This window comes from Pelodiscus sinensis, chromosome 3, assembly GCF_049634645.1.
Source record: "Pelodiscus sinensis isolate JC-2024 chromosome 3, ASM4963464v1, whole genome shotgun sequence".
NCBI classification, from domain to species: Eukaryota; Metazoa; Chordata; order Testudines; family Trionychidae; genus Pelodiscus; species Pelodiscus sinensis.
Genome location: NC_134713.1, coordinates 123222737 through 123250437, shown reverse-complemented (window position 1 = coordinate 123250437; position 27701 = coordinate 123222737). Strand labels below are relative to the sequence as shown.

At 44.9% G+C, this 27701-nt stretch overlaps 1 protein-coding gene across 1 annotated transcript in view; it reads right to left on the bottom strand.

The window, feature by feature from the left end:
• The window catches only part of TAF5L (TATA-box binding protein associated factor 5 like), a 38673-nt gene that overhangs the window by 5853 nt on the left and 5119 nt on the right, over positions 1-27701 (bottom strand). The window contains exons 2-4 of the mRNA XM_075924723.1: positions 25365-25509; positions 16247-16351; positions 11006-11730 (exon numbers count right to left, since the gene is read on the bottom strand). Coding sequence (XP_075780838.1) covers positions 11006-11730; positions 16247-16351; positions 25365-25506 — 972 coding nt within the window. The 5' untranslated portion in view covers positions 25507-25509. The remainder of the gene's footprint in view (positions 1-11005; positions 11731-16246; positions 16352-25364; positions 25510-27701) is intronic.

Below are 27701 nucleotides of genomic sequence, written 5' to 3'. Positions count from 1 at the left end.
ATAAACTACAGCCTATACTGGAACAGGATACTAAACTTCGAGAGGCTCTGGGAGACAGACCCATAGTCTCCTATAGACAACCACCTGACCTCAAGATGATTCTTACCAACAACCACAGGACATACCACACTAATGCCAACCCTGGTACCTTCCCTTGCAACAAACCCCATTGCCAGCTTTGTCCACATATTCTCTCTGCTGATACCATTATTGGACCCAACCAAGTGAGTTATAAGATCAAGAACACATTCCTGCGCATCCAGAAATATAATTTATGCAATCATGTGCCGAAAGTGTCCACCCGCTATGTACATTGGACAAACATCTCAGACACTTCGCCAAAGGATCAATGCCCACAAAACAGATATCAGACAGGATCACAAAGAAAAAACAGTTTCTTGCCACTTCAACCAGAAAGGACATTGCCTCAACGACTTGATTATCTGCATCCTGCTTCAAAGACATTTTAAGACTTCACTTCAAAGAGAATCCTCTGAACTGTCATTCATGCTTAAATTCGACACTTTACACGCAAAATTGAATAAAGACGCTAATTATCTTACCCATTACAAAGACAGCTTCCCCAATTATCACCTCTAATATCATTAGCTCACAGACATTTACCTCCCTTCCCTTGCCCCCCCTTTCATCGCCCTTGTGTTCTGAAATTTGATTTGTCCTTTTCATATGTGTTCACTTTTTTTAATTGTATCCTTTGGTATATATAGTTGTGACAATTTTCTTCCACTATTTGATCTGAGGAAGTGGGTCTGGCCCACGAAAGCTCATCATCTATTAAACCATCTTGTTAGTCTTTAAAGTGCTACATAGTCCTCGTTTTTGTTTCTCTTACAATATGATTGACATTAAACACATTCTGATAAGTTTCACTGCTGCTGTTTAGAATTCTGGGGGCAGTAGTTTCAAACTAACAAGAATCATGGTGATTTAATTTTACTCTGTTATAACTTGGAAAAAGCAGATGCAGATACTTGAGCAGGGCCCCAAAAACAAGCTGAAGAACAGGTAGAATAGCAGAGACTCTCACTTCCTTGCAGATATACATGTAAACAGCAATAGCAGCAACATTTGGGGAAGAAAACAGTTAAGGCTGTAGTATATAGCCTGAAACTAATAGGAGGTGATTATGTGTGTGCGCGCAAATATGGGCACACACACACATACAGTAAAGAAATCTTTTCTCCCACAGAGCAATTTTTTAAAAATACTGTCCCTAGAAGCAGTTTGTTTTTATTCATTTTGGGAACATTTATATAAAATCCCATAAATTACTCTTTTAAATGGCGAAAACGTCATCCTCAAATTCTTCCATCCCCTCATCACATGTTGGGAAAAAGGGCCGAACCCAGCTCCATCTCTTTTGTCCAGAAGCATTTAGGAAGTGAGCCAGGCTCCAAGATCTTTACTAGGAACCATTTTGGGACCAGGCAGCATTTCACACTTCCACCTGTATTCCTTCACCAGCAGATTATTCTGAGTTAAGGATGTTAAACTGCCGTTATCTGGCTTATACAACTTGTATCGACTATATGACTAGTCAATAAGGACCGCTCTGCAGAGGCGCAGCAGGGGTAGCTACAGGAGCTGGCTGGAGCTGGGACTGAGCAGCTCCTGCTGGCTCTGGGAGCCACCCACATTGTGGCTTTGCATTTTAAGTGTAGTAAGAGCTGCTTGGTTCCGGCTCACACTGAGTCCAGCAGCCCCTGTTGGCTATGGCGAGCCCTGTCCCTCACGAACAGAGGCTGCTACCAGAGCAGCCCCTGTTCATGAGATGGCCCAGCTCCCCACTGGGACCCTTGCAGCCAGAGGCTGCTGCTGGAGTGACCTCTACCCATGGCGAGCCTTGGCCTGCCATGAGCAGAGGCTGCTTCTCAGCAACCTCTCCTATCTCCCCTGCTGTCTCTGATAGAGGCAGTAGGGGTGGCGGCATCACAGAGGATGGAACCAGCTTTTAAGCTGGCTCCACTCAGCACTGGCTCACTCCCTCCCCCAACTGCCTCTCAGCGGCAGCAAGAGGGAGGGGAAATGAGTCGCCGATACTCCAGTTGACTACTTGCTAACATCCCTCTCCTGGATACCTACATTTCTCTTGTTCTACAGAGCTCCTAAGGCAGCGGTCTCCAACCTTTTTTACACCCAAGATCACTTTTTAAATGTCAAGGCAAACCAGGATCTACCCCATCCCTTTCCCGAGACCCCACCCTTTCCATTCCCCCCTTCCCATCACTTGCTGTCCCCAGCCCTCATTCATTGTCACTGGGTTAAGACAGGAGGTGCAGGCTCCAGGGTGGGCATGAGGGATTTGAGTGTGGGAAGGGGTGAGAGGTGTAAGCTCTGGGAGAGAATTTGGGTGCAGGAGGAGGTGGAGAAGGAGGTGCTGGCTTAGAGAGGGGGCTCCAGGCTGGAGAGTATTGGGGTCAGGTGGAGGGTTGCAGTGCTGAGCAAGCCACAGGCCAGGGAGAAAACCCTTGAATGCGTGTGGGAAGCAGGGCTTTGCAATTTCCCCTTCTGCATCCCCTAGCATGCATGATGGCTGCCTCCCAGTCTGGAGGCTAAAGGGAAAAGCCTGTGTGGGTGGGCATGCCACAGGGCTTAGTGGAGTTTGCTTGACCACAAGCCCTGCAATGGGGTGGTCTGGGCTGTTGCCTAAATTCATTTGCACTCTTAGCCAAGGCAGCACCTTCTCCTCAATGCTCACAGGTACCAGCTGATTAGCCAATTTGTTATAATCCTTCCTGGAACTCCCTGCCGAATGCACAGGGCCAAGCTGTGCAAGCAGCCTCGCCTCTCCTCCTGAAGCTGGGGGGGGTCAGACTCGGAGAAATACCTTCTTGCCGGCCACATCCACCACTTGCCAGAGCAGCTGGACTAATTCTCTCATCAGATCCCAACTTAGCTTCCCAAGCACCAGCAGAGTAGCAGGAGGAGGTGAATTGATGAAGGGGGCTGCAAAGAATGGGAGGAAGCAACACGCAAAAGGATGAAAGAGTAGAGATGGAGGCAGCAACAGCAGGAAGGATAAAATTAGAGGGGTCCCAGGAGACAGAGGCTGTGTCTAGACTGGCAAGTTTTTCCACAAAAGTGGCCGCTTTTGCACAAAAACTTGCCAGCTGTCTACACTGGCTGCTTGATTTTGCGCAAAAGCACTGTCGTTCTACGGTCTGAAATCAGTGCTTCTTGCGCAAATGTTTTGACGTTCCCATTCGGAAAAAAGCCCTTTTCCGGAAATGTTTTTGTGCAAGAGGGCCAGTTTAGACAGCTAAAAACTGTTTCACGCAAAAAGCCCTGATGGCGAAAATGGTGATCGGGGCTTTCTTGCGCAAAACTGCGTCTAGATTGGCACAGATGCTTTTCCGCAAAAAGTGCTTTTGCAGAAAAATATCCCTGCCAATCTAGACGCTCTTTTCCGCAAATGCTTTTAATGGAAAAACTTTTCCGTTAAAAGCATTTGCGGAAAATCATGCCAGTCTAGACGTAGCCAGAGTGTGTAGCGGTGTAGCAAAAACTAAGAGATAAGTGGGTGAGAGGCAGCAGGAGACAGAGGAGTCAAGAAGGTGCAGCAGTAACCTGAAGGCAATGGGGCAGGAGCAGAAGGTGCTTCTAGAAAATGACAAGGTTGTCCATGTGATCAGAATGTCACACAATATGCCCGTTACTGCGAAACGCATTCGAAATAACGGGCTCCTTATTGCGCCTTCCTGTAACCCTCATTGCAAGAGAATGAAGGAAGATGCCGAAATAGCACGCTATTTCAAAATAAGCTACGCAATTTGCATAGCTCCAATTGCATAGCTTATTTCAAGGTACATGCTATTGTGTAGACGTACCCTCAGTGCCTCCACGATCGATTGGCTGGGGATCATTGTCCTAAGGTGTTCAAGAGGGAAGCTCCATTGCTGCGCACAGCTCAACAGCAGAGGGAGGTGCTTGCTTCGGACAATCTTCAGGCTGCTTTCTCCAACATTCCTCCCACCTAGTACCCAGTGGCTGCTAACCCCTCTCCTTGGTCCCCTGCCAAGCAGTATCTTCAGAGTATAAGCAGAGCTGAGTTCATGTCAGAGCTTAGGAGCAGCCACTTCTACCCCTTGGAACAAAAAGCAGCATTTTTTTGCTGTTGATTTATGTAGTCCTAGAGGCGTACATGGCAACATTGCAAAGGGGACAATTATGAGGCTATTTACACAGCTGCAAAGTTATATATTACACTGGACTGTGAGTATACAGTTAAATGAGAGAATATTAATATAAAGCACACGTGATTACAAAGACAATGAACTTGCCTTACCCCAAAGGGCAGGATCAAGCCTCCAGTACTCTTCAGAGATGAGACATCACTAGCATGTTGGGGCATTACACTGAATAAGGAACTTGCTTTTCAGCTCTGTAAATCAGCCCTGCTAAAGGCCTTTTGACCCTATTAATTTTAGGGCATCGTGCCAAGTAGAAGCAACTGCACTTCTGTAACACTCATGATATGGGAATTACTTTAATACCTGAACCTCTCCATTTCTTCATACACAGAGATGTATGAAAGAGCTGATAGAGTATCACTAATGCACTCACAGAAAATGATTTATTGAACACTGGTGCAATCTTACATTGTAAAGGAAACTGAATTTAGTCATTTAATTTACTGCAAATTAGAAAAAAAAGTTGAAGGCAAATTATTTCAGGCACTAGGAAAACCCAATAATCTCCTCCAAACCAAATTATCTAGTGTGAGTGGAGAAAACTAAGACATAATATAGAAACCTTCTTCAGCGGTCATCTGAAGAAGTGGGCTGTGCCCATGAAAGCTCATGATGCCATCTACATGTTTTGTTAGTCTTTAAAGTGCTACCAGACTATTTGTTTTTTTTAAAGTTTATCCTGTACAGACTAACACCGCTACCCCTCTGAAGCTATAGAAACCTTGTATCCCCCAAAATGAGGCATCATTAAAGGCTGTTCTACAGCATTCATCCCTGTAGTACCCAGGTGCTTTTTATCTAAGTTACCCTGTGTATTGTACATTTTCCATGGTCACTGACAGCTCTCCCAGATGCAGCCTTTCCTTTCACTATCACACATCATGGCATCTGCGACCAGCCAGCATGCTCTTGCTCTGCCTATATAGGTATTTATGGCCTCCAGCCCAGTTGTCTCTGAGTGTCAGTTCTCATGTTTGAACCCCTGGAGGCCTGTCACAACATATTCTCACGGGCAGGCTCTCTGTTCTGGAATTTTTTACTCTTTCTAGTCTAGAGTTTGGCAGTCTTAGGACATGTTGCAAGAAATATTTTCATCCCCATTTTTCCCTAAATTTGATCCTGCTGTCAGGATTAGGGATGTTAAATATAGGTTAATAAACTAGTTAATGGATTTTCCCTCGACTAGTCAAGTAGTCGATAAGCGGGGGAGCTAACCCCGCTGCAGCTCTGCCTTTTAAACGTATTTGAGCCTGTTGGCTCTTAATACATTTAAAAGGCTAAAGCACAGCAGGGGGGACCCAGCGTAGCCAGGAATCAGCTGGCCCTCCTCATGCGGGGTCCCCACCATTGTGCTTCTGATTTTTAAATGTATTAAGAGCCAGTAGGCCTTTAATACATTTAAAAAATTGAGTTGCAGTGTCTGGTACTGGGTGCGAGCCGGGAATCAGCTGATTCCCAGCTCCGGCTTGGTCCCTGCTACTCCATTGCCCCCCGCGGAGACGGTGCAGGGGGGTGGAGGGGTGGAAGCGGCTTTTAAACTGGCTCCCCCCAGCACCGGTTCCTGCTCCTCCCCTTGCTGCCTCTGATAGAGGTAGCGTGGCAAAGGGAGGAAGCGAGTAGTCGACTATCCAATAAGCTTTTGTTTATTGGATAGTTGACTACTCGCTTACATCCCTAAGCAGGATAGTTTTAATTTGGTTTTTTTTTTGGTCAGTAGGTGAAGTTGGTGGAGCTGAAATTGTTTGGATGCTTGCTACTATTGACACAATATTGATTCAAATTTGCACACAGCCATTACAATGGACAAATCTAACATATAAAGGAGAATGTTTGTGCTCTAATAACTCGGACACTATAAGACCTACTGCAACCAAACTTTCCATGGGATAAAACCTTCTCCTGGAGGAAAGGTTAAGGGACTGTAGGAGGGAAGAGATGAGAGGCCGACGCCTCTCCCCAGGGCTGCACGGAGCTTGACAGCACGGGTACAAGTGGCTTCCCTGCCATTGCTGGAAGCATATGGAGGCCCCTCTTCAATTATGCGACTGGCTCGGGGCCCAGCGGCTGACCAATAGCCGGGCAGGTTGCTGTTGGGGCTCGCTCTAGGTGGAGGGGGCAGGGCTGGTGTTACCGCTCAGCTGCCGCTTTGAAAAAATGTACGGAAGGAAAAGCATTGGGGACCCAGAGATGAGAGCAGGGGGGAGGGAGGGAGGAATGAATGGGGGGGAGGCTGGATTGTTGGGGGTGAGGGCGGGGGGAGGGCAGGATTGGGGGAGCTGGATCGTTGGGGGGGGGGGGTGGGCTGATCCGGGAGGGCTGGACCGTTGGGAGCAAGTGTGGGGAGAGGAGGATTGGGGGGGAGTGGGCTGGACCGTTGGGGGGAGAGCAGGATTGGGGGTCTGGATTGTTGGGGGGTGGGCTGGTCTGGGGGGGGCTGGACCGTTGGGAGTGAGTGGGGGGAAGGCAGAATTGTGGGGGGGGGGTGAGGTTGGACCATTGGAGGTGAGTGGGGGGAGGGCAGGATTGTAGGGGGATGAAGGAAGTGGGGCTGGACAATCCTGCAGGGAGTGAGTGAGAAATGAAGCCCATGCCAGGGGGGGCGGGTGTCTCCTTCGAGGGGCACTGGCCCAAGGGGCAGCACTGAATGATGCTGGGTGGGTGAAAAATTAATCCAAGGCGAGGGAGGGGGGCAGGGCAGGATCCCTCAAATCTGGGCACTGGTCCTGGGTTTGATACTGGATGATCATGGGGGAGGAGGGTGAGATGCAGTCCATGGGAGGAGCAGCTAGTCAAGGGGGTGGTGCTGGAGGAGGGACTATAGAGGTGCCAGCAGGCTCAGGTAGTTGACTCAGTTTCATCAAAAAAGATGGGAGAAGAGTTTGAGGTGTAAACCTTGAAACCTCTCAGATTCAGTAGGGCCAGCCCCATTGATTGAGGCATCCCTATACTCAGCTCTTGGATGAGAATTTGCAGACCCAGCATGCCTCTCCCCTACTTCCCTACCAAAAAAACCATTAGCTTCTACAAGGATAATTAGCAAAAATACCATCTGATAGGAAGCAAAACAGTGCACTATTGCAGAGGGGCCTCCACATGCTTCCAGCAATGGTGGGGAAACAAGCCATGGTGATTTGGGGGCTCTCCCTTTCACTGTGCTTTTAATGGCTCCAAGACTTATGAAATGGGAAGAAAACAGAGAGAGTTTTTATTGTGACTTTTGTATCTAAGTTTGCCAAGTCAAATAGCTCTGATTCTCAACACGGCAATGCCTCTTTTTTGAGTCAGAGATTTTGCTTTATGCAGCAGTAGAAAAGCATGTGGGTCTGTCATAATGGCTAGATGTCAGGCACTGGCCGCTGCAGTGTGGCTGGAAGCTGTCAGGACCAGCTTCTGTTTTTCTAAATTTTGTTCCTCTGGTTTCCTGGGCAACGCTGGGTAAGTCCAGCTAATCTAATATATGAAGGAGAATGAATGTGTGTAAATTTGTGCGCTAATAACTTGGTCACTATAAGAGCTACCGCAACCAAACTTTGCATGGGATAACCTTAAAACCTTCTCCTGGATGAAAGGTTCTTTTGGACCCAATCGGACCCGAGCTCAAGCTGTAAAAATAAAAAAGTAACCCACTGCGCTGCTAAGGCCGCCCCGCCCACCCTAGGTCCCGTGCCTGCTGCCTGTGGCTCCTGCCCGCAAGGTTACATAAGTGACCCCCCCCGCCCCTCCCCCCCGTGTCGGCACGCAGTGCTCTGATCCCCACGCGCACAACAGCTCGGGCACCCGCCCTGCTCCCTTGTAGCCCCAGGTGCGAGCTGGGGTGCCCCTCCTGTGTGTAACCTCCCCCCACCTGGGGTCGCACCCCCCCCCTCCAGGGATGACGTGGACCTATATTTTAATCCCTATAGAAATCAGTGCAACTTTTCTACAATTCAAAAAAAGATAATTGACTACCGTTTTTCTACATTTTTTTCCTCCGGTTTCCCGAGCAACGCCGGGTAACTCTAGCTAGTATTAAATAATCAGCAAGAGCCATTTGCATGCAGACTTCCATAAGAATGGCCATACTGGGTAAGACCAAAGGGCCATCTAGGCTGGTATTCTGTCTGCTGAAAGTGGCCAATGCCAAATGCCCTAGAGGGAGTGAACACAACAGGTAATCATCACGTGATCCCTCACTGGTCATCCATTTCCTGACAAACAAAGGCTAGGGACACCATTTGTACCCATCATGGCTAATAGCCATTGATGGACCTAACCTCCATGAATCTATCTAGCTCTTTTTTAAGCTCTGTTAAAGTCCTACTCTTCACAACATCCTCTGACAAGGATTTCCACAAGTTGACTTTGTGCTGCATGAAGAAAAAATTCCTTTTGTTTGTTTTAAACCTGCTACCTATTCATTTCATTTGGTGACCCCTCGTTCTTATATTATGGGAACAAGTAAATAACTTTTCCTTATTCACTTTTTCCATACCAGTTATGATTTAATAGACTTCCATTATATACTTCCTTAGTCTCCTCTTTTCTAAGATGAAAAGCCCAAGTCTTTTTAATCTCTCTTCATATGGCACCCGTTCCAAACCCCTACTCATTTTTGTTGCCCTTTTCTGAACCTTTTTCAATGCCAATATATCTTTTTTGAGATAAGGCGATCATATCTGTACGCAATATTCAAGATGTCCCTTTCTTAATAATTCCTAGCATCCTATTTGCCTTTTTGATTGCCGCTGCACACTGTGTGGAAGTTTTCAGAGAACTATCCACAATAACTCCAAGATCTCTTTTCTGATTTGTCGTAGCCAAATTAGCCCCCATCATCCTGTACGTATAGCTGGGGTTATTTTTCCCGATGTGCATTACTTTACACTTATCCACATTAAATTTCATTTGCCATTTTGTTGCCCAATCACTCAGTTTGGTGAGATCTTCTTGGAGTCCCTCAGTCTGCTTCTGTCTTGACTATCCTAAACAGTTTGGTATCATCTGCAAACTTTACCACCTCACTGCTTACCCCTTTCTCCAGATCATTTATGAATAAGTTGAAAAGGATTGGTCCCAGGACTGACCCTCGGGGGATACCACTAGTTACTCCTCTCCAATTTGAAAATTTACCATTTATTCCTACACTTTGTTTCCTGTCTTTTAACCAGTTCTCAATCCAAGAAAGGACCTTCCCTCTTATCCCATGGCCATGTAATTTACACAAGAGCCTTTGGTGAGGGACCTTTTCAAAGGCTTTCTGAAAATCTAAGTATACTCTATCTACTGGATCCCCCTTGTCAGCAGGTTTGACATGTTCAAAGAACTCTAATAGATTAATAAAACAGGATTTCCCTTTAGAGAAACCATGTTGACTTTTGTCCAACAAATTATGTTCTTCTACATGCTTCACAATTTTATTCTTTACTATTGTTTCAACTAATTTGCCCGGTACTGAAGTTAGACTTACCGGTCTGTAATTGCCAGGATCGCCTCTACAGCCCTTTTTAAATATTGGTGTCACGTTGGCTACCTTCCAGTCATTAGGTACGGAAGCCAATTTAAGGAATAGATTACAAACCACAGATAATAGCTCAGCAATTTCCCATTTGAGTTCTTTTAGAACCCTTGGATGAATGCCATCCAGTCCCGGAGATTTGTTAACATTAAGTTTTTCTATTTGTTCCAAAACCTCCTCTAATGACACTTCAATCCAGGACAGTTCCTCAGATTCATCACCCACAAAGGATGGTGCAGATTTGGGAATCTCCCCAACGTCCTCAGCCGTGAAGACTGAAGCAAAGAAATCATTTAGTTTCTCTGCAATGGCTTTATCGTCCTAGATTGCTCCTTTTATATCTCGATCGTCTAGGGGACCCACAGGTTTTTTAACAGGATTCCTGCTTCTAATGTACTTAAAAAACATTTTGTTATTTCTTTTTGAGTTTTTGGCTAGCTGTTCCTCAAAATCTTTTTTTGCTTTGCTTATTACATTTTTACACTTGATTTGACAGTGTTTATGTTCCTTTCTATTTATCTCACTAGGATTGGACTTCCACTTCTTAAAAGATACCTTTTTGTCCCTCACTGCTTCTTTTACATGGTGGTTAAGCCACAGTGACTCTTTTTTAGGTCTCTTGCTATGTTTTTTAATTTGGGGTATACATTTAAGTTGGGCCTCTATTATGGTGTCTTTAAAAAGTTTCCATGCAGCTTTCAGGGATTTGGCTCTAGTCACTGTGCCTTTTAATTTCTGTTTAACTAACCTCCTCATTTTTGTGTAATTCCCCTTTTTGAAATTAAATGCCAGGATGCTGGACTGCTGAGGTGTTCTTCCCACCACAGGAATGTTGAATGTTATTATATTATGGTCACTATTCCCAAGTGGTCCTGTAACGATTATTTCCTGGACCTGATCCTGCACTCCACTCAGGACTAAATCGAGAATTGCCTCTCCCCTTGTGGGTTCCTGCACCAGTTGCTCCAAGAAGCAGTCATTTAAGCCACTGAGAAATTTTATCTCCGCTTCTCTTCCTGAGATGACGTGTATCCAGTCAATATGGGGGTAATTAAAATCCCCCATTATTATAGAGTTCTTTATTTTGGTAGCCTCTCTAATCTCCTTCAGCATATCAATGTCAGTATCACTGTCCTGGTCAGGTGGTCGGTAATATATCCCTACTGCTAAGGTTCTCTCCTTTGTTCCATGAAACCCGATACCCCCAAACCCAAGTTAGAAAAGATTTCATTTGGCCTTATATAAAATAGTCTAGACACATTCCAAAAGGGATAGGGTGAAAAATAAGGATAATTCAGACCTCCTCATCCACGACATCACAAGCCAGGTGGATTCGGGACACATCTACAAGATGGGGCTCAGATTTTAACTTCCTGGACCGCAAGCTCCACAGCTTTACACAAGAATTATCAAACCCAGCAGCAAGCAGCTTGCTATCCGGCGAGATCTCTGCTGTGTTCAGCCACTGCTCTGTGTTATAGAAGGCATAGAAACAGATGGTGGTTAGTGAAGGAGGCCCATCCTTGACGCGCTTAATGCTGTCTTGCAGTAAATCCAGCGCTGCCTCATTCTGCAGAATGGAAGCAGGCATGTCTGTTGTCTCCAGGCCGTTACTCTCGTTACGTGAAGAGCTGCCACTGGCGTATAGCTGGTAATCCGTCCTCTTGGCAGGCTGCACATCCAGGTGAATGTGCAAGGTGAGAATCTTGCAAAGAGCATTGTTGTTGTCACTTTGGAGGTAGCGGAGAAGGTAGTTGTAGCTGTCTTCTTGAAGGCGGATAACATACTTGTTGTCCAGAAAGGCCCGGAGCTTGAAGTTGGACAGGATGTCTTGAATAGTCAGGGTAGTCTGCAACTGCTCAATGATATCCTTCTGGCTGGCATTCTGCAAGAACATCCCATGGAAGCGACTGTAGAAACTGTCCACTGTGCTCTTTAGGCCATTTTGGACCATGTTAAGATGGAGGTAGACAAAAAGGGGATACAGAAGAGGCATCACTTCATGGCTGTGCTGGGAATCTGAATCTAAATCAAAACACAACAATAAGCATTATGACTTCTCTCCATCTATTTTCAGCTAGGGACATAAATCAAGACACTTTATTCAACAGCCTTCAATGGCATTAGAGGACAAATGTCTAGCTCAGAGGTCGGCAACCTATGGCACACGTGCCACTTACGGAACATGAGCCGATTTTCAATGGCATGCGTGGCAGGAGCTCAGCTCTGCCCCTCCTCCTTCCCCACGCAGCTGCTGGAGCCCTCTCTCTTCCCTGGCAGCAGATTAGGCTGCGGTGGGAGGAGGCAGCGTTGTGGCTGAAGCTCCTCAGCAGTGCCTCTGAGGCTGGACCAAGACCGTGTACCCACAGTAGTGGCGCCCCTGGGGCCGGCCTGGGATCACATGGTTATGGTAGTGGCACCTCCGAAGCTGGCCTGGGACCGCATGGCCACAGCAGTCGCCACAAGGGGGTATGAAGCCAAGTGAGCATCCCCCTCATGCCCAGAACCCCACACCCTAAACCCTCGCACTTACTCCCCATACCCCTGCCAAGACACGGCACCCCCAGCTTGCTCCAACACACTCTCTCGTTCCTGCACCTTCTCTACTGGTCTGCACCTTCCTCCTGGCCTGGCCAGACACCTATCCCTACCCTGCTCTTGCACCCACCATTGCTTCTGCTCCCTCCACCTGCCAATATAACCTACTTCCAGCCTGCTCCTTCACCCTACCTCCCCAGTCCTCGCAACCTCTCCCACCTCTGCACCCTCCCTCCCTCCCAGATCCTGCACCCCATCCCTATCCCACTTGCTGGAAGCCCTGTTTTGCACACTGAACCCCGCATTTTTGTTCCTACCCTAGAGCCTAAGGGGGTCTATAAAATTCACTAACTCCAGAACCCCAGAAAACTAAATCTGGCGTATGGTAACCCTGAACCTCAGTCCTCTCTGCCCCTTTCCCTCACCCCGAGAAGCTGGAGCATCAGAGGAGGGAGGTGTCTCAGTTGGGAGCCACATCAGTGAGGGTTGGGGGGGTTTGGAGGAGGTTTTTTTTTTTCCCCTCTTTTCACTTGTGTGGTCACCAACTGATTTTTCTGTGGGTCAGTGGCCCCCGATCCAAAAAAGGTCCGCCCCCCCGCCATAAATAAAGAAAACATTGAAACCTCATGTTGGACATAAATTCATATTTTACTTTATTTAAAATGAAGTTTGATAAACTAACATGAGAAAGTTAAAAGCTTAGTTTGTTTAATAATTTAAATTAAACCGTTCTCTCCAGCTGCAGCTGGTTCAGAAAATATGATCACCGTACCCAGCCTGCCCCTTTCTCCTCCTTCCCCCGGCACATAAATCCATAATAAAAAGTGAATAAGTTAAATCTTGGCATGCCACTTCTGAAAGGTTGCTGACCCCTGGTCTAGCCTGTGTGTATCACCTAACAGGGTTGTAGAGAAGCTATGCAATCTCGGATTTAAAATACATCTTCAGCTCAGCAAGAGGGAGAGGGACAATATAAAATTCATTTTGAAAAAGCTTACTTCTGCTACTAACAGCACTTTCAATTAAGGCCCACTTATTAAAATATACATAAGCTACATGACAGCTGGAATGCCTGGTATGAATTTAGAAGAAAAATTTCCCATTTTAAATGCTTTAAGTATGAAAATAATTTCACTTTAAAATTAGTACATATTCTGTACATCAGGCTTCCATAATGTTTAATTAATTATGTTTATTTACCTACTTGATTTGGGCCGGTACTATGTGGTTCTCTCAACTCACATTTGGTGCTTTTAAATGCATGGAACTGATTTGCAAATGGAGGAAGAGGAACACACTAACAGGGTTGCCAGATGGTTTAACAAAAAATACTGAACATCCCCATCCCCTGCCAAAAAAATCCACAGGGAAAAAATTCTGCAAAGAAAAAAAAAGGGCACCATGCCTTTAAATGGTCCTGTGCTCCTCACTCCCCCACTCCTGCCAGACGCGGCAGGGGAAAATTGTCCTCGCTGGGCTTCCGTCCGAGGGAAACAGGAAATACCAGACATTTCACATGTCCGGTATTTTAATTTCTGGGTTTTTTTTTTTTACCGGACGGGGGACCCAAATAACAGACCGTCTGGGTGAAAACCGGACACCTGGCAACCCTAACAACAGTTTATTTTGAAAATGTACTGCCACATGCTGTGCTCCACAGTTTTATTTCTGTTCTTGCTCTCTCTTCCCTTTAGCCAACACAAATCCCAACAGCACTTTCTACAACACAGTGTAACGTACCCCTAACTGGGATATACAAGTTAGCCTCTTTGAGGTACAGTATAACAACTCCCCCTTCTAAACAAACTTCTTAGGTCTGTTTTTCCTCCCTGGTTCAGATGGCTGCAGAGTTGTAACAGGCAAAGCAGTGCTATACAAGCATATAAGGCCACAATAGCAATCTACCAGAAGCTCAACAGTTGTGTATGATGCATTCAAATGAATTAAACAAAATATATTTTAAAAGCTCTGAAGCTGGGACTTTTTCATCTCTTTTGTATTTCTTTATTTACTTTTCTCTCTGCCTCTTCTTACCTTCCCATGTACTATTTTGGTTTTTCCTTTCAATTAGTCAAGACAATGGAAAAGGTCCTAAGTATGCTTCCAACACTTGTTCCTTTCCATCCTGCTCCCCCCCTTTTGTCTGTTTCCTGGCTTAAGACTATCCTTTTGCATTCTTCCTCCCTTCTCATCCAGGCCATGGATTACCAATTAGTGCTGTTGAGCACCCTGAATTCCCAAGTTGCCAGAGAGTGCTCTGTTCCATTCCCATGCCTCACAATGTTGAGGAGAGCAGCAAATCACTGGGGAAGAGGCTACAATTTGGCAGGAATAGGGGTGGGAGAAAATGGGAGCTGCAGGAACCCCTCTGAGATGCGCTGTCGAGAAATGTGTAACAAGAAACACTCTGGTGGGCTTCATTTGCCTGCCTGGTTGTAGGTTACACACCATAGATGCAGATACTAAAGTAGGCTCAAGTTCAAGTCAGAAGGGGATAAAACAGGTAAGACTAAGACTTCAACAGAAGAGGATAGAAAAGGGGAAAACAGCTCACAGTTGGGGCCTGGAAGGCTGTCTAAAAGGGCATTTGTGAGCCTTACGCAAGAAATACTAAAAAAAAGCCCTGCATTCCACATTTCCCAAAGAGCACACCCATACACAAAGTTTACCTACCATCCTGAAAAGAATGTCCACACTTTTCTATGCTGTCTCCACTCACCAAATCATAAAAATATGCAGTAGTTTTGTACCATTGCATTAATGACTGTCACAATACGTGTACAGACAACCAATATTCTATCCTGTGATGGGAAATCTTCTCAACTACCCCCTCAACTCCAGTAGGAATGTCAATCCTAACTTAAATATAACTGGAATCAATCAACAGAGCTTTCCCCACATCCATGAAGGTTGGCAGCCACACACAACATTTCCATCTGCCACTTCTGTATTCCCTTCCCTGGAAGCCCCTCCCAAGTTTTTGACCTGGTGTTAGGAAAACTGTCACTTCCCCTCCAAGGATCTTTTTGTTGCTAGAAAGATCAAGTTTTCCTTCTGTTTTGGGAGCACTCAAGCTACATCTACACTACAAGTTTTCTCGGGAAAAAAATGCTAACGAGGGACTCATTTGCATGAGTCGCAATCTCATTTGCATATTTTTTGCGGATCCATTTTTGTGCAAAAACAAACACTGTAGACATTTTCTTTTTGCACAAAACCACCTTTTTTCCGCATCCACACTGCTTGTTTTTGTGCAAAAACCCGAGCACAAAAATGGATTGGCAAATATGCAAAGGAGATCGTGACTCATGCAAATGAGTCCCTTATCAGCATATTTTTTGCCAAGAAAACTTGTGGCGTAGACGTAGCCACAGTGACAATATTGTTGGCTTCCCTCCCACATCCTCTAGTCCCAAAAACTTTGGAGCAAGGCTCAAGTAAATTCGAAGGAACACAGTTCCCCTTAAGATCTAGACAATCAAAAAACTTAAAACAGCTTCTGGAATTCAGCTATCACAATGTCTGAAATGTTAAAGACAACAGAAGTAGAATAGTACTCCATCTACCTCTAAAATGATCTGCCAATTTTAGTGGTGTTACAATCACAGTTTCCTTTATCTATTCAAAATATCCCCACTTTCCTGTTGCTACATGGAAGATCTACACACAAATATGAGAGTAAATTGGCCAACTGAAAAGGGAAATAATAAAACCTACTATGCACAAAGTGCTGTCAAATGCAGAGTAAACATATTGAAAAAGATAAATATTTCTTTCTCTAATCTTTTAGTTTTAGTAATCTTAAGTATTAATTTGTTTTAACTGTTTTTAAAGATAAGTTGGTGGAGTTCCTTCACACACTACAGGACTTCAGATTTAGAGGACAGAGTTACCCACTTGAAAAAGAATTTTAAATACTTTGAGCTAAGACTGTACACTATACAAAATTAAAAGTGTACACTGCCTGTCCAGAAGCTGCTATCCTCCTCCTGCAGCTGCTTACCTGTGAGAAAACTGCGTAATCGACCAAACTGTACTTCATATTGCTGTGGCTCTGCCAGGCAGGGAGCTGCAGATACTACATTGGCACAACCAGATTCAGCTTGGACTAGGAGAATAAAAACAAAAAAAAAGTATTAAAATCCAAAGATGTTTGTATCTGAAAGTGACAAAATTCATAACAAAATTGAACAATATGAAACCAAAGAGACAACAGTCCAGGATGAGCATGGGTTGTGTACGCCAAAGCATTAGATAAGGTTTCAAGGGGCATTTGACAAAGTATTAATCTAAAAACACACAAACTAGAGAAAATGGAAAAGGACAAAGGTTGCACACATTAAGTACTGTACTGAAAGTCTGATAAACAACAGAGTTACTTACTCACCGTTTAACTTTCAAATATAGCACAATGTTCTCAGTCTCAAAATGCTATTACAGAGCCCTTTAGACTATCGCTAGATAATCCGGCACAATTCTACAACTCTCTATATGCTAAAATAAGTCACTCTTATTGAAGCAAACTTATGCTTCTCTCTCAAATGAATCTATCACATGAAGTTAGCAGTTCTCAAATAATCGAAGTTCTACAATTAGGGATATTAAATCAGATTATCAAATTTCTTGATTATAGGGCCTGCTCACCAGTTTATCTGTATTACAGTGTGTCTAGAAATCCCAGTAAAGAATCAGGACCTACAAATTCACACATTTACTTGGATAAAAATTTGGTGTTTGACCAAGTGAAGCCTTATGCTCATGTTGATTTGGACCTCATGATATACTCGATCAACTGATCTGGGAAGTATCTTTTGACCAGCCTACGTGATACAAAACAGAGTAATTTGCAGGAAGGAAGAGGAAGACTGTGTAGTGGCGCTTGTGATTACCTTTTCAATGGAGTTTTGTTTTGAAAATTCTCTCTCATGAACAGACACAAAATATTATATTGTTTTTTCAAAAAGATCAATATTAAAATCTAGTAAAGATCTGAAGTATTCAAAGAAGGATCCCTATCAGAGGAAAGAAAACCAAAATCTTCCTCCTTTTACAGCTACACATAGTTCTCTGTGATATTCTAAGCAGACTATCTGTATATCTATTAAAATTAAAGTGTCAAAATATAGGTTTCTAAACTTGTAATTCTTTTGCTCATCCTTCTCACCTGTTTTTCTTTTTACTATAGTCTTTCCTTATGAATTTATCATGCCCTCTTTCTTCCACGTTTATACCCTCCTACATCTTCTTCCTATTTGTTTTCAATCCAACCCCTACAATTTTTCCCCTCAATCTCTATTACTAATCCTAACCCTTCATCTCCCAGACTTGGTTCTGCTCCCCACCTTGCTCTTCCTTCCAGCCTCACACTCTCTAGCATAAGACTCAGTTATGATAGGCCTGGTAACCTATACACCAAATTGCCAGTTTCCAAACACTGAAGAGAGATAGGCCAGTCATCAGTTTACCCCCATTACCTTGCACTGGAAAGAAATGGAGACGGGGGTAAGCCAAGATTAACATGCACTGTAACATGATTCTCATTGCTTCTTAATAATGAGCCTGCATATCTTACATAAGAACATAAGAACGGCCGTACTGGGTCAGACCAAAGGTCCATCTAGCCCAGTAGCCTATCTGCCAACAGTGGCCAGCACCATGTGCCCCAGAGAGGGTGGATCGAAGACAACGATCAAGCGATGTGTGTCCTGCCATCCTTCTCCAGCTTCTGACAAACAGAGGCCAGGGACACCATTTCTATGCCCCGGCTAATAGCCTTTTATGGACCTAACCTCCATGAAATTATCTAGCTTCTCTTTAAACTCTATTATACTCCTACCCTTCACAGCCTCCTCTGGCAAGGAGTTCCATAGGTTGACTACTGTGAAGAACTTCTTTCTTTTATTAATTTTAAACCTGCTACCCATTAATTTCATTTGGTGTCCTCTAGTTCTTCTATTATGGGAACTAATACATAATTTTTCTTTATCGGCCCTCTCCACGCCACTCATGATTTTATATACCTCTATCATATCCCCCCCCAATCTCCTCTTTTCTAAACTGAAAAGTCCCAGTCTATTTAACCTCTCTTCATATGGAACCCATTCCAAACCCCTAATCATTTTAATTGCCCTTTTCTGAACCCTTTCCATAGCCAAAATATCTTTTTTGAGGTGAGGAGACCATATCGGTACACAGTATTCAAGATGTGGGCATACCATAGTTTTATACAGGGGTAGTAAGATATTCTGGGTCTTATTTTCTATCCCTTTCTTAATAATTCCTAGCATCCTATTTGCCTTTTTGACCGCTGCTGCACAGTGTGGAAATTTTCAGAGAACTATCCATGATAACTCCAAGATCTCTTTCCTGATTTGTCGTAGCCAAATTAGCCCCCATCATACTGTACGTATAGTTGGGGTTATTTTTCCCGATGTGCATTACTTTACACTTATCCACATTAAATTTCATTTGCCATTTTGTTGACCAATCTCTCAGTTTGGAGAGATCTTTTTTGAGTCCCTCACAGTCTGCTTCTGTCTTGCCTATCCTAAACAGTTTGGTATCATCTGCAAACTTTACCACCTGACTACCCCTTTCTCCAGATCATTTAGGAATAAGTTGAAAAGGATTGGTCCCAGGACTGACCCTTGGGGGATACCACTAGTTACCCCTCTCCATTCTGAAAATTTACCATTTATTCCTACCCTTTGTTTCCAGTCTTTTAACCAGTTCTCAATCCAAGAAAGGACCTTCCCTCTTATCTTTCATCAGCTTAGAGAACTGCAGTGGTCATCTTTATAGGTACCAGGGCTGAACTCAATTTAACTGCTGGAGCCAAGAGGTAGCTGCAATACTGCCGTCCCCAATCTGAGCTAACCCAGTATTAGTGAAGTCACATTGATAACTCTCTCCCACCCCTCCCAAATCCCGTTTCCTAAATACTCAAGTCTAAACTCAAGTCTATTGGAAGCCTGTTTTCTCATAACTCAACTATTCTGGAAATTCAGAACTGGTAAGAATTCTACGCAAAAGCAAACAGTAAGGTTCTGAAGGCACTGTGTACTGTATTGCATAAAATCTTAGAAGTGATGTAAAAAGGAAAAAAATGATTTATTTATCGAATGACTTCAAATATATTTTCCAACTCCTAAAAGACAATGTTTTAGGACCACTTAATGCCTACAGTTTAGATTCTCTTTGTGCTCAACAAAGTCAACATTCTCTATTAGAACTATAAGATACCAACTTTGCTAATATTAGCCAAAAAGTCACCACACAGCAATTTCCAAAGCCATCTGCATCAAGTCATCTAAACAGCCCAAACAGTAGCAGACCAAGTAAGAAGAGTTTTCCTTTTATATGACTCATTCATAGGATGAGGAACCTTTTTAGGGTTGGGGGCCACTCACCCACAGAAAAATCAGTTGGGCAGAGAGCAGTAGGGGCTGGTATGCCAGCACAGGCTCCCCAATGCTGGCGGGGAAGAGTCCTGAGCGCTGGATCCAAGCAAGCCAGGGACTGCATCTGGCCCCCGGACCTTAGGTTTACCACCCCTGATGTAAGCAAATAAAATCTCTATACAGGGTCAAAGAAAATATTCAGTGTCAGCTCTTTAGGATGTTCCAGTTGCCCCAGCACTAGCCTTGCCAATAGGTCCTGATTTTGACATTCCCATAAGCAATGGGAATCATGCTGGACCAGAGTGTGCCAGACTAGAGACGTTCAGTCCCTACTGATGAACCAATTGTCAGAATTTAGAATTTTAATTCTTCCTTCTCCTGGCATTTTACACAGGAATCAAGAATTCAGTCACCCCCTAAAACACCTCTGAAACAAGGAGAGCTGTTTTCAGGTGTATTTTCCTTCTGAAGGAAACAGAGATTTTGGCCCTATACAGGAAGTCCCTGGGTTACATCAATCCGACTTACGTCGGATCCCTAGTTACAAACGGGTTGGGGGGGGGGGGGGGCAGCTAGTGCGGGGTGCCCGGAGGCCACAGCCTGGCGCAGGGCCGGGTGTTTAACGGCGGAGGCGGATTCCCCTTTAAATCTCCCCGCCTGGACCCCCCCCCCCCAGGTCTCCCTCTTACCACAATGCACCGGGCGCGCCGGGCTCCCTCAGCGCCGCATGAATGGAAATGCCGCCGCCGGGGCACAGCTAGTGCGGGGTGCCTCCCCCACTGTCGCCGCCTCTGGCGGCGCGGGGGGGCACTTCCCCCCAGCAGACCAGGGAGACACGGAGCGGCTTTTCTCGCCGCGGAGGACGCGGGCGGCGGGACCAACCCAGCAGCGCCCCAGCTGCTCTATCCCAGGCATCCAGATTCAGCCGCTGTTGAAACTGACCAGCAGCGGCTGAATCAGAGACGCCTGGGGCAGAGCAGCTGGGGCGCTGCCGGGTTGGTCCAGTAGCGCCAAGGAGCAGCGCTGCGGGACCAACCTGGCAGCACTCCAGCTGCTCTGCCCCAGGCATCTCCGATTCAGCCGCTACTGGTCAGTTTCAACAGCGGCTGAATCTGGACGCCTGGGACAGAGCAGCTGGGGCGCTGCCAGGTTGGTCCCGCTGCCCGCGTCCTCCGCGGCGAGAAAAGCCGCTCCGCGTCTCTCTGGTCTGTTTGGGGGGGGGGGGGCCCGCTAGCTCCACGTCTCCCTGGTCTGTTGGGGGGAAGTGCCCCCTGCGCCACCAGAGGCGGCGACAGTGGGGGAGGCACCCCGCACTAGCTGCGCCCCGGCGGCGGCATTTCCATTCAGGCAGCGTTGAGGGAGCCCGGCGCGCCCGGTGCATTGTGGGACTGGGCTGGGAGTCCCGTTCACGGGAGGAGGCGGAGGAAGGGCGAGGAGCGAGCCAGTAAGAGGGAGACCTGGGGGGGGAGGAGGCAGGCGGGGAGATTTAAAGGGAAATCCGCCTCTGCAGTTAAACACCTGGCCCTGCGCTGGGCTGCGGGCTCCGGGCGCTGTAGCGGCCGGTCGGGGTGCACGGGGCACGGGGCACGCTTGGCCCCAGCCCCAGAGACCGGCCATGGGGGGGGGGGGGGGCCGGGGGAAGGGGATGCGAAGTGCCGCCGGGGCCACTTTAAAAAACTCCCCGCACCGAGGCCGACTTACATCCAAATTCAACTTAGCATACCAGTTCCGACTTGCATACAAATTCAACTTAAGAACAAACCTACAGTTCCAATTTTGTACGTAACCCGGGGACTTCCTGTATACATTTCTTTCAGTTCTATCATGGACAGGTTCCCTCCTGCCCTCTTCATTGGCCATGAGAGCATTAATTGGATACATCGGTTTCCTGACTTCCGTTCCTATAAATGGAGCCAGCTTTGTGACCTGATAATAGAATCAAATGAACAAACCTAACAGAAATGATGATCTCCCTCATAGCATTCTATTTTGGCCAACAAGTTTTCTTCTCAGCTGATGTACACAGGATGGCTTCTCTCAAACTTTTATTTGTCTGTTAGAAAACAATCAATTTATCTCACCCACAGGTATTTTATACACGCACGTGTATTATTAGAAAAATATGCTGTAGGTCCACTTGCCCTCCTAGTGCAATATGCTTCTAGTCCCATTAAGGGCAGAAAAGGAGCTGGAAGGAAGTTCTGCTCCCCAGCTTGTATACTATAGTGAAGACCCAAAAACAGAAGGATAACTAGAGATATAGTGACCATATCAAACATTTGGGATAGGCGGAGGTAAAGCAATTCTGAAGGAAGAAGGAAAAACTGTGTTCCTGGAAAGAAAAGTATATCAAATCAGATAAACAGTACGCAATACAGCTAGACAGAGCAGAAATCAGAGCACAAGAGACAGTCAAAAATAGTAAGGAAATGACCCAGAGAATTAAATGGAAGGATTGTTGTTTAGAAAACAATATAGTAAAAACAAACAGGGAAACAGCTAAATAGGAAAAGCAAGAGTGGATTCTGTTATAGAGTCAGCAGCAGATTGTTAGGAAAAGTAATGAAAACAGGCATTCAAAACTATTTCAACAAAGGCTTTATTATTGTCATCAAGTATTAGTCTAGTTATCAGTCTTTATAACCAAGGCAATCTCCATGGTCAGGGCATGTTGCGGAATGACTATCTACTCTCCACAGTCTGGATTGGCCCAGTATCCAGTTTTACATTTGTTTTAAGTCATGAAGAAAGAACTTTCCTGAGGTTCATTTTCATCTGGAGAACTGTAATTTATGCACTGAATATGTTCAAAATGAACTACAGGTTGAACATCTCTAGTCTGGCACCCTCGGAACCCGACCGGTGCCGAACCAGAGAATTTGCCAAACCACAGAAGGTCAATAGCAGCATTACTGACTCTTCCTCTGCTTACTGGGCTCTTAGAAGACATTTAGAGGTAAATTAGAGCTAAATAACAGCACAGAACACTGAGAGCCAGCTCTGGTGGCTGTAAACAAACTTTATGGGACCGCGGGAAACTCAGCGACATCCACGGTAAGTGGGCATCCAGTTTACTAAAATAATGCTGGACCACGGATGTTGCCGGATCAGAGTGTACCAGGTTAGAGAAGTTCAACCTGTATTAGAGATCACATCATCAGATGACAACTGATTGCCCAGAGTTTGGGACTAATGATAAATGCTTTCACCAGCAACATGATCTGTGAATACACGCTAATGGACATACGTTTAGTTACAGCGTGTGGTGGTCAGTAAAAACATACAGGTATTCATACTCTCTAAACTAAATTAGGTTTATATCTGTATACAAAGTAGTAAGATTTGCATACACCAACAAAATCCCAGCAGCGTCTCCTTTCATACTTTATGCTGCGAAGAGTATGGCTCCTGAGTCCTAATCCCATGAGAATTCTTCACAGGTTTCTGAAGATTAAATATAATCATAGAAATGGAGGATTGACAGAGACAGAGAGATTTCACTGGTTCCATGTGCTATGGCAACATCAAATAAACCTACACCATCCCTCCCAGGAATTTGTCCAAATGCTCTTAAAAATCTCCCGTGAAGGGGATTCCACAGCCTCCCTTAGAAGTCTATTCCAGGACTTAACTATTCTTATACAGTAGAGTCCCTATTATCCGACGTAAACGGGACCAACACATGGTCGGATTACCGAATATGTCGGATGATAGGGACTGCTGCCGGGGAAGAAGTGCTCCTAGAGAGCACGGAGACAGCTGCTGCTGCCGCCGCCAGGGAAGAAGCGGCCCAGGCAGGAGCCGCATCAGCAGCTCCAGGGCACGAGGCGGGAGAACGGTCCCACTCGCTGCCCCGTTGTCCCGGGCAGGAGTGGCAGCAGCTGCTCCAAGAGAGTGACGGGGCAGCAAGCGGGGCTGTTGTCCCCGCCCATGCTGTATCTAAACCTGCAGCTCCCAGAGACCAAGTCCCCAGGAGCTGCAGGGTCGGATAAAGCGGAGTGTCAGATTACCAGGAGTCAGATAATCCGGACTCCACTGTAGTTAGAAAGTTTTCCTACATCTCACCTAAATCTCCCTTGGTGCAGATTAAGCCCATTACTTCTTGTCCTACCTTCAGCAGCCATGGAGAATAATTAATCACCTTTTTTAACAGCCCTTAGAGTGACTGGAGACTTATCAACTTGGTCTTTTCTTAAGACTAAATATGATCAAGTTTTTTAAAAACTTGCCTTACTGGTCAGATTTTCAAAATCTTTTATCATTTTTGTTGTTCTTCTCTGGACTTTCTCCACATTTTTCCTAAAGTATGGCACCCAGAACTGGACTCAGTACACCAGCTTAAGGTCTCACCAGTGCTGAGCAGAGTGGGACAATTACCCCGCTGTATAATACATACGCCACTCTTGTTAAAATACTCAGAATCATATTAGCCTTTTACAAAACTGCATCACATTGTTGACTCAAATTCAATTTGTGATCCACTACTACCCTGCTATCACTACTCTCTGAAAATGGTTTGAAGATGAAAAGCAGTAAACAAGCACCAATTATTTTTCTTAAGTCTATAAAGAGTTGAACCTGCCATTTACCCATAACATGGTAAACTCTACCCTAGTATTGGGGTGGGTCTATTCTAGACATGGAAAAGCTTTATTTTATCATCTGTCATCTCCCTGACAGTGCAGGATTGTACAGTAACTAATGTTTTGTCCAGGCAAGCTGTATGTGTCACAAGAAACAGAGTCTGTAATTGTACCACTCCCCTTGAGAGGCTGACATAGTCTGAGATCTCCCTGCCAGAAAGTGCCTCCTCTTCCGAATGCACATTCAGCCTATTTTTTAATTTTACCTTTAACATTAGTTTCATCCCTTGTTATAATCCTCCATCCCGCCCTTTGGTGTCTGCATTCTTGAAATATTTGTGGATAGCTGTGTCCCTTTAGCTTCTATAGTGAAGGATACTATAGACATGGGTTTGAAAAAACTAACAAGTTCCTGGGGAAGAGGGGGGATATGTTGCCAGTGGAGCAGAGACCCAGAAGCTCTCAAAAGGGAAACAGAGAGAGTGCATGCAAACACTTTCCATTCCCATCACTGGAGAAGGGATAATCAATTATTTTTTGTCAAGGCCCAAATTTCTTGCTCAAAGTGTAGTCAAAAGTCCAGTCTACAGAGAAAATAATAGAAAAAAAATAATAAAAAGAGTTTGAGGTCTGTTCAAAAGTGTCTGGTGGTCTGGATTCGGACAGTGGTCTGCCTATTGACTACCCTGCATTAGAGGGTTCTCTTAAGGGATAGGAAAGGGTTTTTCAAGCAACATGACAACTAGCCAGAGAAAGAAAGAAGCTCGTTATTTTTATTTCATATGATGCTATGCTTCTGCAGCAGAAAATTGTACTGGATTCTCCTGTTCATACCTAATTTCCCACTCTTAGGACTTTTCACCGACAGTTCTCACCAGATTTCTCTCTCCCATAGGGCATAAATGGGTGTTTCAGACTATTTCCCAGATTAATTAGCTTACTTTTTCTCTACCCTTAATCTTATTATCCTGCTGTTCACATTTCTGGTTGAAGCTCCTTTACATTTTATTTTCCCCACTACTGTTTGTAATTCCTCTCAATTTACTATTTGAAAATTTCCCTCTCACAAAAGAAAGTTACACTATAGAAACTAGGTATGTTCTGCTACTCCTCTGATGAGAATGCATAGGAAACTTACCAGTGAGATTAGCTGCCATCTCTTCAGTACTCTGACACAGCCTCAGCCCTTGTTTTAGGGGACCTTCTGAGTCCACATACTGACGGCGTTTGAGGTAGCAGGACACTGCCATCTGAATCTGTTCTGTGCGTGCACGTTTCATGACCTCAAAAAAAAATAAAAATAAAAATAAAAATGGCAGGGCATAAAAATATGGTTTATAGGTGGGTTATGTAGCTTTTTCTATAAACATAATATGTGCATTAAAAGCGACTAAAAATAAATTGCTCAACACTTCCATTACAATAGCAACTACAAAGTAGGGATATAAACAGCTACCTGGTTAACCAGTAAGCCTTAGTTTTACTGGAGAAGTAACTGGTTAACAGGAATCCCACGTCCCAGGCAGGTGGCATCCCAACCAGCTAGCCATGTTGCAGTGTGAGTCCCACAGCTTCTGTGGGGGCAGGCGGGACCCTGACTGGCTGTACTGTGGCAGCAGCCCTGGCCCTACTGTGCCCCGGGTGGGGACAGGTAGGATTCTGACCCCGCAATGCAGCAGTCCTGGTCCCACCAGTCTCTGGGTTGGGGCAGGCAGGATCCTGGCCTGCTGTACAGAGCTGCAGCTCCGGCCCCGACCGTACCAGACCCGCACCCTGATGATGACAGGCAGAACCCCTTCACAGGGATTACAGTTAACTGGTTAAACATTTTATCTGGTTAATTGTTTAAACACTATTTTATATCTCTACCACAAAGGTAGATTCTTTAGCTACCGATGTATTACAGATATAGTGCTCCTCTCCCAATTGCTCAGTAGAACTGGACACTGACAGAGTAAGAGAAAACTACAGTGGTTGGCTTAACGATTTTATTTAGCTAAAAGAACATCCAATATAAGGTAGCAAAGGTGACTTGCAAAGTTTGTTTTTTAAATTGGGTCGTGCTTTTTTCTCACCCCCTTTTTCACTGTGATGTTTCAGAAGGGCCTGAAAAACCATATTTCTCTTGCTTGCTTTTTTGCATTAGAAATTCAGACTCTGTGTAGCCACAGGAATGAAAGGTGTTCAGCAAAGGAGGGAACAGATTTTTAATCATACTATGTAGAATTTATTAAAGGGTGTTTAAGGGGCAAGAGCTCACATTATGCAATTTTTGGGACTTCCAAGAGGTCCTCTAGCAAAACCAAAAAAGAACACAGTTAACATTCTTATTATTTCAAATGTAAGTAGCAGAACTCCCTGCACTTTCTCTCCCTTGCCTCCCCCCACTTCCATCCAGCCCCTCTCCCACACACCGTTTTTGGGCGTTCCTTCTACGTAAAGAAATAATACAAGTTAATTAGAAATCCTATGCAGTAATCTGTCAGTGAATATTATACACATTTTCTAAAAGTGTCATATCTCACCTGCCTGGGACCCAGCTGACCCTGGGCTCCGTGCGGCACTGCTGCTTTGAAGTACCCCCCGCTTCTCCCCTCCCTGCATTATCTCTATCTGCTAGAGGCAGTAAGGGAGGGAAGCAACTAGTCGACTATTCTGTTGACTCTCCGATAAGCATTTGCTTATCGGAAAGTCGACTAGTCCTTAACATCCCTATAACTAAACCACGCTGTCACTCAATCTGAAATACATGCATCTACAAAAGGGCACTGCACTGATTTAACTAAATATGTTTCTAAACTGATTTAGTTAAATCACGGGACAAACTGTGCAGACCAGCCCCAACCCAATGATTCAATATGGAATAGAACCCATCCATTGGAGTCTTTTTTTTCCTTTAGTCACAACCTTACATTTCATTACCACAACTAATATGAAGCTGCATCAAGAAGAGGTGCAATTGTTGAATCAAGGTGGTGACCACTGGAGAAGAGGGTAAGTTTGGGGCCACAGGAAAGAAAAGAGGATTGGGAATTTTAGGGATATTGGACCAATTAGATTAGGCCATGCAATACTGATAATTACTGGCAGCTTATTCTTGCTTAGACGTCTCATAGCTTTGGGGGTAACAGGAAACCCTAACATTTCACATATGTAGAGCCCTGTGGGACACAAATTTTCCCCCCACATCCGATCTGCAAAAATGGTCTACAGATATAAAGCAGACAGCCACAGATTTTACTCTTGGAGAAATTCTACTCCCAAAACTAAAAATTCTGCACCAATTTTTTTTAAATCTGTGCACAATATTTTCAAATTCTGCATTACTTGGCATATTTTTGTCACAATACTGCAATATAACCAAGCGTGATTATGTAGGTAATTTATTTAAATTATAATGCAATGGATGGAGAACAGGAGTGGAAAACATTAAAGGATATTACCAAACTCTCTTTAATAGAAATGTAGCTAGTAT